Consider the following 21104-nt stretch of genomic DNA (forward strand, 5'->3'; position numbering starts at 1 on the left):
GCCCTTTTCGACTGTGTGCTGACAAGTATCTTGGCATCCCTGCACTTCTTCCGAACTCTGAAAAGAAATTACACTTCTTCCGAACTCTGAAAAGGTAGCTGTGTCAGAAACCTTCCCACAGGGTGAGGGAAAAAAAAACCAGATCACTTTTGATGAGAAATAAACAGTGGTTTAAGAAGCTCCATAGTTAGGAATAAAACCTATTTAGAGGAGGCAGAGGGTACAACAAACTACATGGATATCATATAGAAGTATTTTAACTTTTGTCAGAGGGTGAGTGAGTTGCTTAAAAAAAAAAAAACCAAACCAAAAAAACCCTACTAGAACAAATGGTTGTATTTCATTAAAGGCTTTAAATTCACTCCTCACATTGATCCTCCTCTGGAGTATAAACTCTCCAAGAAATCACAACTACCTTTTTTCATTTACATCTGAAGGCTGTGGATAACACCTTACTGTTATATTCTTGCTTTTAATCTTTTTTTTTTTAAGCTACCTACATCACTTAACAGTACCAGCTGATACAAAGCAACTTTCATAGGTGCAAGTCTTTCTCTGCAGCACAAGCAGCACACCACCCACAAAGAAAACCATGGGAATGTGCAAGAGTAGTTATACAGCTGTGGTGCGTGTGTTCTGAAAGATATTAGTGCAAATACAAATGACATAAATAGTGCCTTCTACCTGAGATACTCAACATGCTTTTTTAGGTCTTAACAAGGAGACACCAGCAAACTGAAGGGCACTATTAAGTAACAGCCCACACATGGGGTTTTTAAGGGGGCTGTACTTTAAACCAAAAGATCAGCTTCTCTCTTCTCAGCAGAACTGAACTTACTATTTTAAATTTCTGACCATTAAAATTTAAAAACCTATTAAAAACAACATAAGGCTCAATGGCAACATCAGAAAAATCAGATTAGTCTTTATTCAGCTGGAACTGACACTATGCACATTATGTCCAACTTAGATCTTAGAATAATCTGATTCATTTACCAGACACGTTTATAAGCTACAAAGCTATGAGGGAACATTGTAATTATGCATTTTAATGCCCTGCACAAAGCAAACAAATGATTTCCAGCATCACTCCTTACCTGAACTAGAAAACCTTTAAGAAAACCAAGACAGAAAATTGCCATTAAACCTCTTGAGATCTACAAAAAACAAAGCCTCTCCTCTAGGAACCTCAGCGTAACAATGGAAAATGCTTCAAACAACTGGAGGTACCAAAAGCCAGCTAATGTCTGAATTCCAACAGCGGAATTTGCTTTCTTAGCAAGCCAGTTTTCTCCATTTCCACACTGAGCAGCACAAGCCCTTTGCCATTTTCCCATGAAGCAAACTGAAAATTATATGAAAACGCCTCCCTCCACCTCCTTGATAGTCTCTCAGCAAAGGGCTCTCTTCTGCTTTCAGCGCTGAGCTGAGTACCACGGAACTGGCATTCTGCTCCAGAACAGGACATAAGTGCTCAGTGACCTTTGCCTCAATCTCTGGATCTGTACTCCTCCTTACATCCTCCCTGACCCTGTGCTTGCTTTTTAAAAGTGCTTACCCACCATAAACTGCAGCCAAAAATTTCCTCCCTGGTCTGGGACACTTGGAAAATTAAAACTGTATCTGAGGCAGGAACTTTTAAGGGTAACCGGATAAATATGGCAATGTCCACTCATGCAAAAGACAGGTACCTTCGAGGTCCAGTCAACTAAAAAAAGCCAAGGCCTTACTGGGGATATCTACTGGATAATTACTTTTTGTCTTATGAATCCACTTCTGTCTTCTGGGCATCACACAAGAGAGGCACCACCTCATGACAATGACCCCACCACTTGTTACTTCACTTGTTTTTTTTGTTGTAGGGCCTGATGAGTCGCTCTCCATCCTGTAATTATGATACTGAGTATTTCTGTCTAAAGAAAATGAATAGTTTGTCCATCCCTGCTGAACTACACCCAGTTTTCATACCTGTACAATTTCTCTGAAGCATCATGATGTGTATGGATTTTAACAGATGTATACTAATATTATTCTCTTACTCTGGTTCTCTAATTACACACCCACCTACTAGTAGGTGTCTGAACCCCATGTTTTCTCCCCATTAGCCACCGTACTGTCATGTAAGCGTGCTGGAGTCAAGGCTTTCTCATCCTTTTCCAAGGCAAGTACTATAATACCAGAAAGATTAGATTGGTTTGGAACAATCTATTCTTGCCAAATCCTCAAATGGTATTAATGAACACTACTCAAGCACTACATAAACTTGCTATGGGGTTCAAATACTGCAGGAAAAACAAACTGAGATTTCTAAGTTCAAAGAAGATGGTTTTTACTGTGTAGTGTAAGAAAGAAGAACCATCTATATTCTGTGAGAAAATCTTCCTACAGGGCCAAAACTTTCTCCTTTAGCATTCTGTATCTTTTTCCCAGAGCTTGAACTGAGAATCAGTCTGCAGAAGCATCAGGATTACCAACTCGAAAGAAAAAAAAAAAACCCTGAACCCTACCAAACAACCCACATCCTGAAATCCTCCAAAGTGGGCCAACAGTTTCATAAATTATAAACCTGGTTTTGAAGTCTTATTTCAATAATATTACAACATATTCATAACATTCCCTGGCTCTGTTTCCTTGTACACTGTAACAAAAACTGCCTCAAACTACAGGCAAAGTTTGTATTGTAGCAGAAACATGACACTCAATAATACAGGGTACTCTACTCAAATTTGAGGCAAACTTGCAATGCCACTAAAAAGATGCACTCGTGGTGTCAGGAAAAAAAACCCTAGAGACAACATAGAAATTTCCCAATGAGTTAAACACGCTGCTCAAGGAACAGTAGCGCCAGTGAAATTTTGGCAGAGGTAATAAAATCCAGTTGGACAGAAAACTACAGACCTTCCTTAGTAATCAGCCTAAAAAGAAGGTCACTAGTGGAACTGGGATGGCAGGCAGGCAAATAGAGTTGGGAGTGATCAAACAAATTTAAAACGCTTCCTTCACAGGCATGTTTTGTGACTTGTCACACAAAGCACTGACAACTGCCAATGAATAAATACACCAGAATAATTCCAGCTCTGAGATGAGCTATTCACAATACATTTTTTTCTGTTTCTTTAAATTAGTAAGGAATGGCAAGTGCAGAAAGCACTCAGGGTGTTCCTGATCTTCAAACTACTGTTGTTAACTACAGCATAAAATGACCCAAGTTTTAATTAACACTGCTAACATTCCCCCCCCCTCTTTTTAATAAAGCTATTGAAGACTTAAGTGAAAGTGTTAGAGGTCTATATTAATAGGAAACAGGGACTAACTTCTAAACTCCAATCTATCCCAATCCTGTAATTCTCCTGAGTTTTCCATAACCACCTTTTCATACAAACTTGCCTTCCTCAAGGAGTCTAGAACATACTTGCTATTTACTACTAATCTGATACAGCTGTTTTTAATGCTTCCCAGTTGACAACAGAAAACACCAGTAAAATAACATCTATTGCTAGCAAAAGCTGGCTCATAAATGACATAAAAATACATGCTATACTGACTCAACAACCTTCACTAAGTTCATCCCTCACTCCTCCGCATATTTACAGAATGGCAAAATGCAGCGGCTGATGTTAAAAATGTGAATGACACATCATTGTATTAGCCTAATATTTACAAGGAATTCACCTAGCAGCTTAGAAACCACAGTATTATAAAACTGCCTATGTAATTTTTGGTTCTGTCACATTCATTCAATTTGCTGTAGATCTCAATGTTTTAGATACTACTATGTGATCTTAAATATTTGCCACTGCACAAAACATCCCTGCTGGAGTTGAAATAGTTTGATCAGCCCTCAGTTTAAATGCTGTCAAAAGATACTGTTGGAGATGAAGAAACTAGTCACAAACACTACTATGCTTTCTCTGAAATTCCTGCTGTCTCTACTGAATCCTTCAGTATTCTGAAACCACAGAGAAGCTGAATAAGGGTATCAAAACAAGACTTCGCAATACATCATCAAAATAAAATGTCAAGCATTATCTTTTTCTCTATTAGGAATTCCACAATTAGTGTTGTAAGAATTTTCAGTTGCCCCTTCTTTATTTCAGCTCAGTCTCACACATCCTCCTGCCACAAGTTCACTAACAGTACCAACAAACAGAACTTTGTACACTGGCAAGAAAAATCTGTTCTTTCTGCTGAGCAGAACCTGCCTACACCAGCAAGAAAAATGCAAAACATACCCATTGCAGTATTTTGCCTGTCTTTCTAAAAACATTCTTAGCTACCTGTGCTAACTTCATATGACACTTCCCATCCACGTCATCGGATCTGCTTGGCAAACCAGTTTTTTTTTTTTTTTTCTTAAGACAAGGAAATTTAAGACTTTATTCACTATTGTATTATACCTTGACAGTCAGCTTTCCCAAATGCTGTAAAACCCAGATGCGATGGGACCAGGCATTGTAGTTGCTTGGATATCTCCCAGCAGCTTCAGAGCAGACATTCATTTCTTCCTGCACTAGTTGGTGAATTCTCTCCACAGGTGCTGCTCCAAAGTTTCCTTTAGTCACAAGACTGGGCAAGGAGTTTTCCTGAATTAGTTGTTGCAGCACCCATCGTCTGGTTAAACGATGTACAGTGTTAATGGTGAGAGAGCAATTTTAAGAGGAAAAAATGTTTTTTCACTTATATAAATCAACCAAACCTTATGGGTATTTCAATTATTAACTAGATGATGAATAAGTAGTAAACATAACCATCTGAAGTCTTCCCATACTGAAAGCTACGAATTTATGATCACACTCTAAAATAATTTAACTCTGCTGTATTTGTTTGCTTGCTGTTAAGCGGTCATGGCTACTTACAGTATGCTAAAATAAAACAGAGGGAAACAGCAAATTTATGAAAAAAATGCAAGGTCTGGATGAGATTTCTAATGAGCAGCTCTTCAGACGCTTGTATAGCACTAAAATAAAGTATCCAAAATGAGCCAGAAAAAAAGTGATTAAACAAAAAAAATAATTACCTGTGCTTTGTATTTTTTTACATTTGTCAGTACTGCACCCAGCAACCCAAATTAGTTTCTGTACATCAGCAGAAAGTGCAAAAGACATACAGTTTCAAAGACTGCTGGTATAACCAAAACAGATGTTTTTACTGCTCAACTACACGTATTTGATTTGAAGTGACTAGGATAAGCACAGATTCCTAAATGTTTTTTTTAATTTTACTTTGGACTGACTATTAATAGTAGTTTAGTAGTATTTTCAGAGGTGTCCTCAATGCTGCAGAAAACATGCATCTGCAGACCCTGCACAAAAAGTCTCCTACAAAAAGGGATCACAGATATGCTGACTTCCATAAAGCAGCAAGTGTCAAGAGAATTGCAATGGGCCAGTGTGGGATGCTCTGGTCTGCGACAGTTTTTTCTGTTTTGCACTGGCTCACATCGGTTCCAAAACCAATTAATTGCTACTTTCAGAAAGGTGTCACTCCTGGTTAAGAGAAATAAATAAATAAAATAGAAATAATAAATTCATTTTCTTTAAAAAGATAATTCTGTTTTGCAATTAATATATAAAACTGTATATATATGCATATAACATAGATAAGCCAATCACTAAATATTGGGCAACCCATCCACTTCTTCTCTCAACATATTTATAATATCCTTGTTCACTGGTATTTTTCATTTATACTGAGTCTTTTTCTCTTGTTTTTTTAAAAAAAGATTTAAACTATTGGTAAACAATGTTAAAGATAATTTATAAGAATGCAATCGTTAAACTGACTGTTTCTCAGCAGAAATCACAAGCAAAGATTGAAGGATTCATACACTGACTTGCTATGTAACATTTGTTTTAACTAAAGATGTACAGCCAAATGAACCATGTTCTTTGACTTCTGTGTAACTTTAGGAAATGCAGTAATTTTGAAGACTTAATTTTTGCTTTTCAAAAATGTTTTTGATCTGAACATCACTATCTAGTATTTTTTCACTTCAATCAGCAGATTCACAAGAATTGGGAAATTCTAAAAATGTCTAGGCGCAAAAGCCAATGGGTAGAGGGTCATTTCTTTAATAAAAGATAAATATTTATTTCAATAACATTGAATTCTGAGTGAAAACATAAAAAGACAAATTATTTTGATCCTAAAATAATTTCAGTTTTTTAAAATGAGCGTTTTAAAAAAAAAAATCAAATACGTTTTACAGAATCATGGGCAAAAAATACAGGCTTCATAGTCTCTGTGGCTACAACAAAAAAAATGATAAAATGAAACCTGAGCTTCTAGTTGAAATTAAATTCTACACTTTTTGCATGGGAGGAAAGACAGACAAGCACAACCTCAGAAGATTTCAAATGTATTTATGATACCTGTTTAATATCATGTTATTATTTTGGAGGTTCTTATGAGAACGTTTTCTCCAATAGATTTGGGGGGAAAAAAATCCAATTTCTTCTGTCACTGTATGCATGTTCCTATTACTATTACCATTGCAGTTCCTGAAATTACTGCAAATGAACACAGGATATTCAGTGACAATTATGCAATCAATACATTTACTGAATCTATATGCACATGATCTAGCTGAAATCCCTCAAAATGTACAGCAAAAGACCATATGGCAAAATGTATGGTCTTTTGATATCTTTAGTGAGTGTATCTCCTATGTGTAAGAAAAAAATATTTTAGATGTGTTCCACTTAATTTTATAATTACCCTGTTCTACTTTTTTGCACTTCTGTTTGAAATTTGATATCATGGGGGAACAGAAAACACAGGGTTAATTATGCTCATGCAGAAAGAAAATTTTTGCACATCTTAATTTCTAACATGTATCAATCACAGTCAACACATCCAAATCCAAGCCAAACAACTGTACAATCACCCTCAAATATACTTTTCTGATTCAGACAAATACCAGAAAACAAAAACTTACAATGCTATTAAATTATTCCTGATTTAAGATTGCACAGACATTCTAGACAGAATTTTTTATTATTTCTAAAAGGTAAATAAGTACTAAGAACCTACCCTTCTGACTAATTTCATAACAATGTATTGATCATCATAATGATGGTTCAGCACCAGTTACATGCAAAAAATCAGTTTCCAGTGTTAGCTACCACATAGGAAAGGCTAATTCATGACAAAACACAAGATTTTTTTCCCATTATTTCTACAATACTCCTTTTGCTTCAAATAAAGCTATCAAGCAGCATGAGTCAGTAGCATGGAGATGATGAAAAGCAGTTGAACAACAAAATTAAAAGCCATCGTTGCGGAAATTTGTCAGTGTTGTTGCTATATCAACGCCACTAAGAAATAAATTAACAGAAATCAAGTAGATGTTTATAAATTAAATGCCTAGGAATGTTCCATGTATTACACTCTAGATTCTACATTAACTTTGTGAATTTTAAGGTCATGTACTCACAGAGAAGAGTTTACCAACAACTCCCTCTTCCAAAGATGCATGTTATTAGTATGACTGAAGCTTTATTTTTGATAGATTATGAATCCCCTAATGAGGTATATATGTTGCGTTCAAACCTCTTTAAGGCTGTCTATAACAGGATGAGTTACCCTATGAAAAACACCTAATGAAAACAACCACACACATACCAAGATTATTTATTTCTTTTTAAACAAAGTTGAGCAATGGATCTATAGTTTATTTGGATGTGCTGCAGGCATTTTACGTACACGCAGTCAAACTGAGACTGTTAGCTTTGTGCATTTGAGTAATTCTGGAGTTATATTTCCCAAAAATACACTATTTTAATATTTAGTAGTGGTGACTTAGTGACATTGCTTAAGTTAGAAATTATAAAAATAAATTCACCAAACTAAAAAGACTGGTATTGGAATGGAAAAGAATCCAACTTTGGGTATAAAGATTAGTTTTTACAGATTCTTGTCTTTCTCAAATGCCTGTAGACAAGCAACATAGTAATACACTGGAGGAGGGAAAGCGAGAAACACAATGCTCAAATGCTCATTACAGACAGAATTAGAATTCTCAGGCTGAGAATTTATGCAAGACATGATAAACCTTTTTGAAAATTTACACCACCTCCAAAGTTTATAAAAAAACACACGTGGCAAAAAAGTCACGTATGATTTTACTTGTAAGTGTAAAATATAGGCAGGCATCTTCAAAAGCCAAAGCACAGTACTGGCTCAAAGAATCTGCTGTATTTCTGCATGTCCTCCTTCATCTACGGCTCTTCTTAACACAAGTTCAGTAAAAAAAAGTGCCTAGAAAAAATGTTTTTAAGCTTGGGGAGGCAACAGAATGCAAGGGAAACAAACCTATGAATCCACGTTTCCGGACTCTTTGGAAACTTTGTTAACGCCAGTTTTCCAAGATGCAAATCTCTAAGTGGATTTAAAGTGCCAGACAGTATTAATTCTTTCCTACAAAAGATAAAATAAATTTGTATGAATAAAAGAAATAACCTGAAAACAGAACACAATCCCACTAACAAATATCATGGTATTTCCTTTGCATCATAATAGAACTTCACTGTCAAACTACAAGAGTTTAAGAAGCCTCTGGCAGATTAAGCCATTCCACCATTCCACTCTGCTCTATATATACGCAGCCTATTTAATGAGGCCTAACAAAATTCATCCAGATCAAAGAACTTCATCTTAAAGTGAACACATACAACCCATTGGTTCCCAAACCTACCCAGAAATCACCAATCTGTATTTGATTTGTGGCTCTTCATCACATTTTCTGTTACTAATCCAAAAGCCAAGCAGTTTGGGCTGTATGAAATGCCTGGTGAGATAACATTGCTTTTATCTGCACACTCTAAAAGCATCTTCATAACACAGGCAGCTTTTTTCTTTTCTTTGATGCAAGGGCTGCCAATAGGGTTACATATATGACTGAACATTCCTTCTTGAATCCTCAGATCATTCTGTAGATCTGAAAGTACAGCTACTTTTCTGCACAGCCCCCCTCCAACTCCCCCCCCACCTGTAGTTTTAAAATATGGTTCAAGGTACAGTATCCAATATCCCTAAATTTAGAAAGAAGTGGGAAATATTCTCTGTGTTGAATGTTTTTCAAACTTAACAGAAAGGCTGAAATCACCAACTTATCGCCAACTTTATTTACGTGTAAAACAACTTTTGGTTTATAAACATAAAGATTTTCTTTAACAAAACTTGAATGTTCATTCAACATAACCCTTCCCAGAGTATCTCTGACACAGAAAAGCGAAGTATAAGTCTGTATTTATCTTTCTCAGCTTCTTTGCACAGGATTCCCTGCCCCACATGCTGTTATTCTTTCTAGTTTCATCACTCTTACTGCCAGTCCCAAGCGTGTTTGTAAACATTGCCCCATCACTGCTTACTCCCAGGACATTAGTCTCAACATCATATTCTCAGTCTAGTCAATAGCAGCTTTGAAGTAAAGATACAGTAATTTTTACCATTTGCAGACAGGAAACATGCATTTTCCAGAACCTCCACAAGGCAGAATTAAAAACTAAGAGTGCAAGAAGTAGAAGCTATTTTGGTATGGGTTTGGTGTTTTGGTGTGGGGTTATTTTTTGGGTTGTGAGTCTGTCTGGTTGTTGTTCGTTGGTTGTTGGGTTTTTTTCATATAATTTATGGTTCATCATACTAATATGCATGACAACAGCTTCAGCAAGAGGAACACTAGCAGATGAAGAGCAGGTGATCAATTTTCAAACCAAAAAATGGGGGCAGGGACACAGACGAATTACGCTCTGAAGAAAGCTGCTCTCCAGTAAGAAGGTAAAACTGTGGTCTGACATGGAACACGTAATATGGTTTTAAAGTAACGGCCCGAGTCTCACAAATAGATTGACATATTCCTTTATGTAGGCACTTATTACCATTTTCTGTCTGCTTTGGAAGTTTCCAGTAGAAAACTGACTCCACCTAGTACACTTGCTTTGTGTTGTATACCCATAGTCAGAAGCTAATGGCAGCAATACTAACAGTGAGCAACATATTATTTCAAATTCAAGAAAAATGGTGAGATGTATACATCTAGGCACTAGCCTAGACCCTTCTTTCTCTACTGAACTGGCAGTTGAGCAAATCCTTAAGGAAGTTTTGCTCCTGACACCTAGTGAAGTCAGTACAGAACTATCTGCAGAGGTCAGAAACATAGCTACTGGGACATTTGTTTTTATCTGCATCAAGTTTCAGCACTCTTCAGATTGGATGCATTTAGCAGGTGCTCAACAGGAAACCCAGGTATACCAGCCAGGAGTGGCAGACTGACCAGACAGTGCCAGTGCACTGACTTACGCAATGCAGACAAGAGAAAGACAGGGAACGTCAATGCTGGAGCAGGTGGAATAATTGCTCCATTATTGCAATGCAAAAGGTAACATTTTGGTAACACTTACCATAAGGACAATGAAAAAGCCACCTAGATCAGTTTAACACTCAAAACAAATGCATGTACATACTTAAGAAAGATTTAGATTACCAGGCCACCTACCTCCCAAAACCTAAACCTGGTGAAGAAATTGCTCTTTCTGTATTAAAGCATTAACTGTGAATAAGTAGGCTCACGCATATTTACTTTTAAAGTAAACTTACTATTTTGCAAAGTTGAAGAACATTACAGACAATTCAGTTTCACTGCTGTAGCAGAAAAGCAGCTTTCAGCTTCACAGATTTTCAAATGAGAGATTTTCCCATTCACAAGTAAGGGACTTCAATCAAAAGTATGACTAAAGTATCCCAAATAAACCTCTTTCAAGCTCTTTCAGCAAACGTCCAAGTTGGGATATGTAACTTCTATTGCCTATTCGCTCTTTTGCCATGTGGACCACCTTCAGAATTCTAGCTCCCATAAAAGATAACCTGAAATGATTTTGACTTGCCTTGTGTTTTTTCTGACACCTTTGAAGTCATTGGTATCTGACAGGAAAAAGTTTGACTTTTAGAGCGTCTTGTTACCTACTGTCATTTGACTTTCAATCAATTGCACATGCCAGCAAGTATACAGGCAAGAACAAGAACACCTATGACAATCCTTTCCAATCTTACATAAAGATTTGGGTCATTTTCACTTGGAAGGGTTTTCAACTTCTAAAAACACAGGATAACTGAAATTATGATTAACAACCAGAGCTGTCTTGCTGCCCATTCAGTGTAACAGGGATGATTTCCCTTCGAAATCTAAGAAATGACGTCTCCTGTTTTTTAGCGTGCCTTCCTACACCATACAATTAGCTCTTGCTCAGTTCTCATGGTTTAGGTTAGTCTCTGCCCTTCTGTAGCTTCCCTTCTAATTAAAATAAATAAATAAAAGATAAACCTACGCAGGCATATTACAATTGTTTAGAATAGTTAATCTGTCTTGGCTTTGGAGCTAACTCTTCCTAGCATGTAACACATTTGAAGCTTTATCTTCTCCTGTGCTTCACTAACCAGATGAAACTTTCTATGATTGTCAGCTGAACTTAAATACTCATTAGCCTTGCACAATGCCCCTCATGTCTTTTTGCTCTGACAAGTCCTGTATCCTTTCAAAGGTAAAAATTTCCTTTTTCCCATTCCCAAACACTCTTCCTGTACCTTCAATTTCAGTGCTATTGAGTCAACCTCTCTCACTCTCAGCAGAGAATTCAACATAGGGAATGGCCATTGGCCAAGAATTTGGGGAGCAAGGTCACCTCCTCTAGTAATTTGTATACTTTAGTAAACCATAAACATCATAAAGAAGAACACATTCCTCATTCATTATTTAACATTTTTCATTCCATTTACAACTTTGAACTACTCCTCTCATGTCCATAAAAGCAAACTCTTTCAGCTGTCAGGCAGACAAAAAGCCAGACTGATAAGGATGAATGCATTTGCATTAAGAAAAGTTTCCACAAAACCTAAAACAAAAACCTTAGTTTTAAGTATCACAAGATTACATTACTGTAGTAGTTTCAGTACTTATACATGCTCCTAACTGGATTTTATCACTTGAAAACTACTCAAACCCACACACTTTCATGACAGTAAGCCCTTCGCTTTCACTTTAATTCCCCTTTCTTAGGCCTGAGATGCTAGGAAGATTCAGATCACAGCAGAATCAATCAGAACTACATCAGCAGTAAAAGAAGAAAGAAAAGGGTAAAAAAAAAAAAAAAAGTGCTGAATCTTATCTAGGGCTGACAGCTACCTGCAGCCGTCATCTTTCTAGGTCATCTTGTTAATTTTTCCTACTGCAATAATACCTTAACTACAAAAGTCCTATTTTTAATGAGAACCCTCCCAGACAATAACATATAATTTTCTGTCAGCCCTTATAAAATTATTCCTTTAAGACTGTCTTCAGTCTTACCTAGGCAGCAGAAAGGTAAGATTTTCTCACCTCAGAGATTTACACAAAAATTAACAGATGACAGGGTTGTAATGAACTGTTGCTTCTGGGATCCATGAAGAGGAAGGAGGTAAATTCCTGCTCCTCCTCCATAATGACTCCTGTGCAGGTGCTGCAGCATGACCAAGGGTGAAGGCAGACTAATTCAAACAGGAACATGAAAGGAGCAGGGTGGGTGAGAATGTGTCCATAACAAAGGATAGCCACCATCCTCCACTTCTCTTGCAGTGTATCTATTGAGGGCTACTCAGCTTTGATCCAGCTGCATCAGTAATGGCAGCAAATTGAACTGTTATCTCTAAAGGACTCAGGTATAATACTCAAAGAGTGGTAAAAAGAAAACAGTGAAGACAGACAGCAGATATCTTTTTGCTGAATCACGGAGTGCTCAACTGGATAAGCCCATGTAAAGGTTACAAATAGCCTTCCTTAACTGACAGAAGTGGCAGTTCAATGGGATTTATATCCCAAAAAAAACCTTGAGCCAAACATGTGACTTCACATGCAGCAGTGTAATCTTTAGCCTGCACTACAGAAAAAAGAAATAAAGCCAGTCTCAAGCTCAAACTATCTGCAAGATATACAAGATAGAAGAGATTTTCAGTGTTCTTTCAGCACTCCTTAGCTGAAAGTTCTTATGTCACTCACTAATCAGCACTTAAAGCTTACAGCTGACTCACTTATAAGGCCCAGGTCTTTCTGAGGTCATTCCCAGAGCGCAACCTACCTCACATTCCAAGCAGTGGTGAAGTCAGGATTCAGCAGCAGCAGGGTACACGTGATATCTATTAGCTCTAAAACAATTGAATAAGAGACAAAGATTAGTAATGACAAGCACACAACAGTGTTTTCTCTGCACTGCCTTACTCCCTGCCCTTCCTCAAAGTCTCTGCTCTGTGAGCTGTTGTACCTATGGATGCCTGCCTCTGCAAAACACTGCTGTGTCTCATTCCAGAAGAAATGCTAGCTTAATTTATGAGGGAGCAACATCTGCCATATACTCCCTTTTCATTATTTAAAATCATGGACTTCTGTCTGACTAACAACCTGCATCTAAGAAGTCTGCAGCCGGCCATTTCTGACCTCTGTCTATACGGCTATGATCAAACACACAGTATGCCCTCAGTGAGGGACACACATTAAAGAGAAACCTTCAGTATTTAATGATTTAAATTGCAGACAAACTGTATACATCAAACTGAGAATTCTTCAAAGAAAATCCAACAATTTTTAAATAAAACACTACCATTAAAAATATACCACACTATTTCAGTACAAGTCTCAGCTGCAGATAGCTGCCATATACATTATTACAAAAGATACACATACTATAAAAAAATCTGTAGCTAGGAAAATGAAACACCTTAACACGAATTAGGATCACAAAATAACTCCACCACTTAACCACACAGAAAACACTTTAAAAACATTCTGAAGTGACAGCCTTGCTTTAGACTAAGGTTTTAAGACTAATCCACTACTAGAAATAAAAACAGAACGTTTGTTTGCATCCCTGCATTTAAGCACTGCAGACTGTAGATTTACCTATTACACTTCTTTTTAGCAATGTTGTAAAAACAAAACTGAGGTAAACAGTTCTTGAGAATGGAATAGTAATTTCACTGTAACCTAGTCTTTCCCTTTCCCTTTGCACTCCACTCCACCATTTGAGCAGTTTTGGCTCCCACCAGGGTAACAGCGTGGATTCATGAAGTACCTCCACTTACGCATGAGAAATTAAGGATTGTCACTGTGTTGGCTCCCTTGAACTCTACTCTCAGGAGACACAGCATCACATCAGTTAACCTGTCCTGCAATCAGTTCTTAAATTTACATGGTAATTTTGCAACTGAATAAGAAGAAACTTGCTTCAAAACTGAATGCATATCCAGGCTTTTACTGCCAAGAAAATCTGGCTACATTCTCATCTAATCACCTGCAGTGCTGCATTGCACCCCTCCCCTGGGCTGCTCCCCCGTTAGGCCTTGACATTTGTGTAGCAAGTCAGGCCGTTAAGCACCCGTTGACCATACCAGCAACTCTGGCAAGGCTAAGGTGTGGAATGGCACTGTCTGTACCAGAACTCCTGTTACCTGGCCAAGGCAAGGAATGAGAATGGGGACCATCAGTTATTCCCTGACAGCCCTGGAACATTCCTGACCCAGATCACAGCCCGAGTGGAACAGCACTGTTGTTACTGGAATATTTAAAAAACTACTGACTCAGGTTACAGCCTGGGCAGAAATTTACAAATTACTACAGCAAATCATTTCACTAAATTATAAAGAGTAGTCCTAAGTTAAACCCTCTGAACTCTCCTGGACTACAATAGGCTGCAACCAGCACCTCCTTGTGAGCAGGATGCTGCTCAGAGCTCGTGAATGCTCACATCTGTGAAGTCAGGAGGATCGCCACCAAAAGCTGACAACAGGGCCTGGGATGAATTTTCAGCTTCTCAAGGCTCAACACTTCACCCAGTGAGAAACACAAAGGTGCAAAGGCATTTGACAGAAGTATTTCACTGAACTCAAGGGAAACTTTTAACAGGTACGTAACTTTCTATGCATCCCTATGCATCTATTCCTTTGTGTTTGTGTGCACGAATTAGGCACGTCCTAGCAAGCAGAATTAGAATTAATTAGACACCCCATAGCAAGTAGAGTAATACCATATCAATAGTTAAATCACTGCTGTTCTGAAGTAAATCCTATTGATTCACTTTGTAATATTAAATTAGTCAATGATTAAGTGCTACTCAAATCTTGTGATCCACCCTAAAACTGTGAATAAACCTTAGACATCCTTTAGATAGAAACCTTTGTTGAAGTCTGAAACTAAGATTGGACCTAGCCACAGCTAATCTCTATTAGGAGTTTAGAAAGCAAGGGTGTCCACTCTGAACCTTGTGACTCAACAGAAGGACTTCCTTACTCTTCGTATTTCTTCCATTAGAAGACCAAGTTGAGACTAAGCCTGGACCTAGCCGCACCTAAGCTATATCAGGAATTTAGAAAACAAGGAGGCCTACTCTGAACTTTGTGACTCGGCAGGAGGGTCTCCCTTACCCTTTTACATTTTTAGTGTCTGTGTAAATCATTCCAGCTTAATTTTAATTTGTATGCTTCAACCATGTAGTAAGTAACAGGTGAACGCTGCCACTGAACTTTGTGAAGTTGCACTCCCACAAATTCATATTAAAACTATTTTCACTAACAGCTTTTACGGTGAATCTTTAAGTGACCTAAACCATTCATTCACAAGATCACCCTGCATTTAACATACTAAATAGATTGTACTCCAGATTATGTCCCACAAATAAGAGGCGCTTTATTAATTAAAGGAAAAAAAGGATAAGGAAAAAGAGAGTACCTCAGGACCTAGATCCCTGTTTAGTGCAGTTAATATGACTGTAAAATGAAATTTTTAAGTCACTGACGAAATACAACAATAATGGAACATATTAATTCAAAATGCAAAGAAACATGGCTTCACATATTTTTTGAACCAAGACCGAAATAAATTAATACTTATGCAGGTCAAAAAGTAGCATACCTTTGTATCCTACTGTATGGCTACTCTTTCACTCTTGTCCAACAAAGTGATTTTATGTTTTCCATGATGTTCCAACTTAGGAGGAACATGTTATGCCATCATGTAATGCAGTGGGGGGGGGGAAATATTATTCAGTGCACTGTGTTTGCACTAAGCTGTTATGGTGATATTTTAAAAGTTACCTCAAGGAACTAACTTAACTTTTTATTTTCATGAGTTTTAGCCAAGGTTTGGGGGATTTTTTCCTTCAATGAAGATTTCCTTTTAAACTCCAATGTGTTGCCAGAGAATGAGTATTTCTCATATGCGTAAGCTACTTCCTAATTTGCTGCCTGAACATACAGGCCTTTTTCTTTGACACTCCCAATCCCTCAACCAGCAAAGTACTTCAACACCTAATTAATTTTAGGTAGATGAATTGCCCAGTTGAAATATCGAGGATTACTCACATACCTGAAATTAAGTACCTACTACTTGTTATGCTGGCTACTGTTTCCATTTTACAATCCAAAAACTTCATTGGCAACATTTAACAAAACACCGTTTTATACGGATCTATAGTTAAAATTATGAGCTGACATTGTTTCATGTAGATTTTCCATTTAACCTTCTCTAAATACTAATAGTTATTCTATATTTTTAAAATCTCTCGATTTTACATATCACGAATATATATAACCAAATGCTCTGGTTATTCTGCTATTATTACCTTATTTCATAAACAATACACACAAATTGCCTTTAAAAATGCAATAGACCAAGAGTTAATAAAAACTCTACCAAGATAACATAAGTCTTCTTTAAATCAAATTCACAGTAGCTACCAGCAAATGAGTTTCTTCAAGGCAAAAAAGGAAAAAAAAACAACCCAGGCTCAGGAATTACAAGCTTTGTTGCCATCACAACGCAAGGCTAAGTACCTCTATGTGGTTAATTGCACTTTTACCCCATCCAGCAACTTTCTCTCCAGCTGGTGATTATTTACAAAAGCGAACAATCAACCACCAAAAAAAACCCCACCAGACCTTTAATACTAGCTGCTCCCCTAAACAGAAAAGTAACGTGCATTTTAAACTTGCTTTGAGCTACATTTAATCTAGACTGCTGGCAAACTGCTGGCTTAATATAATTTTTGAAACATATTATGAGGAGTTCAGTGCATCAAGTCTAGATTGACTGACATTTCCCACGGTGACCTTTATTTTCAGCTGCTTATCACTTTGCCAGAGGTCAGTGGGCTGCATCTAAAGGCTCCAATGCTCAACCATGTATCCATGCAACAGGACTGTACAATAAAGGAGACGTCCACAGACTTTTTTTATTTGTAACAGGTAGGAAAGGTATTTGCTAAAGGAGGGAAAGGTAAATGAAGCTGTGCACTGCAGGATAAGAAAAGCAGATGCCCTAAAATGCTGCAACAAAGAACAGGATTTAAGGCAGTTCCAAGTTAAGTCACAAAATATTATGAACTTTTGAGTGTTGATTTTCTAAATACAGTAATTTTGAGTAATTTAGGTTTTAGTAATTACTAGTTATTACCACTTATTAGAGGTAATACCACTTATTATTATTATAACCTACCACTTATTACTAATAAATATATTATAAACTAATATATATTATAGTCATAAGATATATATTATATATATAACGTACAATTACTATGGTACAACCATGCTGTGGTAGCCAAGACACATTAAGCAAAACCTTATTACAGCCTAGTTCAGACTTCTGAACACATTTTAGAAACAGTTTCCATAGTCTGCATGACTCCACTTAGAACAATACCATTTGTTTATCCTACTAAGTCATGATTTCCAATTAACATAACTACTCTGGTAATGTCAAAGGTCTGGAACAGCACCAGACTGAGCCCAACTTAAACAGAAATTTGTCTAACATTTTGTCCATGTTCCCTGTGACAGAGGTTCACTGTATCCTGAATATCAAAGGAAAGAGGCAGTCAAAAAGAAAATCTCAAAGCAATACCCAATTCTTTCATGTCAATGTTTTTTGATGCTCTGTACAACAAGTAATGAAGATTTCATGAAGTGTGGATTCTGAGCCAGAGATGTCAAACACCACAATTTTAGTAACTGCTGAAAATACTTTTCCATAGAAAGTCTCACGACAGATCTGGCACACAATAGACAGTAGCTGCCAGCTAGTTCCCCCTATGTCAATAACAAACCCCAACATCTTTTATTTACAATGTAAAACTACTTTCTGCAGGATACATTTTAAGCAAACTATAGCATCATAGGTACTCACAACATACCTGTCCTTTCCTACATGAAAGTCTCCTGCTGCAAAAGGAAAATACCACAATATGTTTTCAGCTCATTTTCTTTTTAAATACGATTGTATCCAGATTTTTATTTTTGTAAGCATATCACACTAAGATGTGTTTTTCAGAAGAGTGTTGTAAAAATGGAAACACAGATTTATAGGAAGTAAGGATATTCTGGGAGTACGCAAAACAGTACTTTGCATTAAAAGAGAAGAAGTTTGTAGTGATTTCAGAAAACCATATTGTGATAACGCAAATAATATGCATGCATAAATAAAAAAAAATGTTGAAGAAAGGATAAAAAACATATTGTAAAATGAGGATTTCTAAACTGGAACAATAGCCAGAAGAAAAGTAGTCATTATTCTGGATTCCAAGTATCCAAAAGAAGCCATAACTAAATTAAGTATCTGCCACAGTAAGCTATCAATGACTGACTATAAAGCACTCCCTTCTTCCAGGATCCTGCCTGAAAAATACCAGACACCACATCTGAAAGCAGACGCTTGAATCAGCACCCTGTTCTTCTTCTCTGTTCTATTTAAGATGGATTACAGTAAATTGAACAACACAGAAGCAGTAACATGAGACTACTTTTGCAATCACTGTTTATTACAAGCATCAATAGAATATGCAACTGAGTACTGCAGCAGTAATAAACAAATCTATCCCTTCACTAGATTCAGAAGAAAACAACTACCTGCCAAATTCCAAGCACGCACTTTTGTCTACGAAAAGGAATCTGCTGGAAAATCCTTGAGAATATTTCAAACATACATAAAGCGTAACATCTCTTGATAAGAGTATGCCTTACAGTTCTCTATGTCCACCTGGCAAAGATTTCCACCTTCCTTCCCTCCACTACTACAGTTCAGTTTCTGCTTGAATTTCCTATCATATGTGAAACTCTATGGTAAAACATACTAAACTCTATAAGCTATACCTTGCTTTACAAACAGATTATTAACATGGAGGTCCTGATTGTGTTTTACAGTAGTGACATAAAACCTCATGAAATACGAAAACACAATAGATCGCCTCTTCTCACACCTTTTAAACTGGTTCTTGTAATTGAAGAAACAAAGGAGAATGGAGTTTCATTTTTCAGAAGAAAATCAACCAAACAAGTCTCAACAAACAGGCAATAATCTAAACTTCATGCCATCAGTATTTACCAACACTTTTATGATCTGCATTTTGAGAGGAAGGGTTCTGCAAGGCTTTGCCCGGGAAGGAAGCAGAGACACTCTTCAAGCAGTCAATGCACCATACCATCTCGGTGGAATAGGCATGTGCCACAGTGTCACCGCCAGCAAAGCACCTGGACTGGTGTAAATGGAGCAGGGTACCAGCACATTAGCACCCAGCTGTCCTTTAGCCAACAGCTATCAGTGATCTCCAGCCTCCCAATCCAAAAGTGATAAAAATCTCAGTGGTCTGTACTTCGACTTAAAGCAACAAGTTTTTGTTTGCATTTCTAGGGGATGGCTTCTCTGTCACGCTTGAGACCAAAATGAAAAGTCTCCCTGCAAAAGATCTGCACCATAATCAAAATACACCTCACAAACTCCTACTTCAGATCTGCAAAAAACACCACAGTGAGAACCACCGGTCTTCCTAAGGCTGCCTGTGCTAGCACAATCATCTCCTAAAATGCTAAAATTTGTTTCTGGCTACATGTCAGAGCCAACATTATTTATATTCCTTGTATTAAAGCTCTTTTTCTTGAATTTCATAATCATCTGCATTATAAATTCTGAATTTGCAACCAGATCACAATCACTGGTTTCCATCAAAACTGAATGTATCACAGCAACTTGATGGCAGCTATCAGAAAGATCGAGGTCTTACTAGGTCCAACCGTAAACCACTGAGACCAATAAGAAATGGAAGTTATGTTAGAAATACACATCCCCTAGAAATAAAAGTCTTGTAAAGATGACTGTAATGAGAAAGAATATTCAAGAAAATAAATGATGTGAAAACAAAAAACGCAAAAGGGCAATGCATAATTTACAAAGTCCACAAAAAGTTTTCCTAGATAATCATGTAATGACATGACATCAACCCTCTGTTGGGACACCCATCAAAATCAAAATCTGTTAGGTAAAATAAAATGCAGACAAGCAACAGCTCAGCCATAAACAACAACACATGAAAACACACTTTCTTAAACTACTCTTTTGAATGCAGAATTAACTCCCAAGCAAAACTGAAACGATTAACAAAAAACAAAACTAGTTTCTTAAACTACTCTTTTTCATTCTTACTCTGAACAAGACACTTCATAAGCAGTCAAATATCTCCCATGTCACATCTGTTTATAATTATTTAAAAAAAAAAGACAAGATAAAATATTTCTGATGAGAGTAAAACAAACTAAAAACCAGACAGATGAAAAAGGAAATACAGCTTTGCAATTGCCAAGCTGTACAGACTTGTATTACTGATGCCTCTATGTTTGAAATACAATACATATGTTTCTCACTTCCAATCCACACACTACCAGATTTTTCCTTCTGACTCAGGAAAGCAAGACAAAATTTCTTTGGTAAAGATTAGCAACACTTCCCTAAATCACTCATTGAATTAAGTCATACCTCTCTAACCCTTCCAGCTTGGGCAAAAGAAAGGACTTACATTTTCAACTAAGCAACCCTACAACATCAGGTTGCCAAAATGCACAATCCGGAGCCTGCCCTCCCCACTAGTAACACCCGGTTCTTTCAGAACAGGTTAAACAGGCTTTAAGATGAGCCAGTGTAGTGTCAAAAAAGGTAAATGGTCTGGATAAGGGGACTGAATGCACCCTAGTAAGTTTGCAGATGACACCAAGTTGGGACATGGAGCGTTGACCTGCTGGAGGGCAGGCAGGCTCTGCAG

At 37.1% G+C, this 21104-nt stretch overlaps 1 protein-coding gene across 1 annotated transcript in view; it reads right to left on the minus strand.

Annotated features, from left to right (window-relative positions):
- PTAR1 (protein prenyltransferase alpha subunit repeat containing 1) overlaps nt 1-21104 on the minus strand; it is a 38365-nt gene that overhangs the window by 11740 nt on the left and 5521 nt on the right. Inside the window, exons 3-5 of the mRNA XM_040579375.1 lie at nt 13107-13173; nt 8314-8418; nt 4398-4611 (exon numbers count right to left, since the gene is read on the minus strand). Of these exons, the coding sequence (XP_040435309.1) occupies nt 4398-4611; nt 8314-8418; nt 13107-13173 (386 nt within the window). The remainder of the gene's footprint in view (nt 1-4397; nt 4612-8313; nt 8419-13106; nt 13174-21104) is intronic.

Source organism: Falco naumanni, chromosome Z (genome assembly GCF_017639655.2).
Source record: "Falco naumanni isolate bFalNau1 chromosome Z, bFalNau1.pat, whole genome shotgun sequence".
Lineage (NCBI taxonomy): Eukaryota > Metazoa > Chordata > Aves > Falconiformes > Falconidae > Falco > Falco naumanni.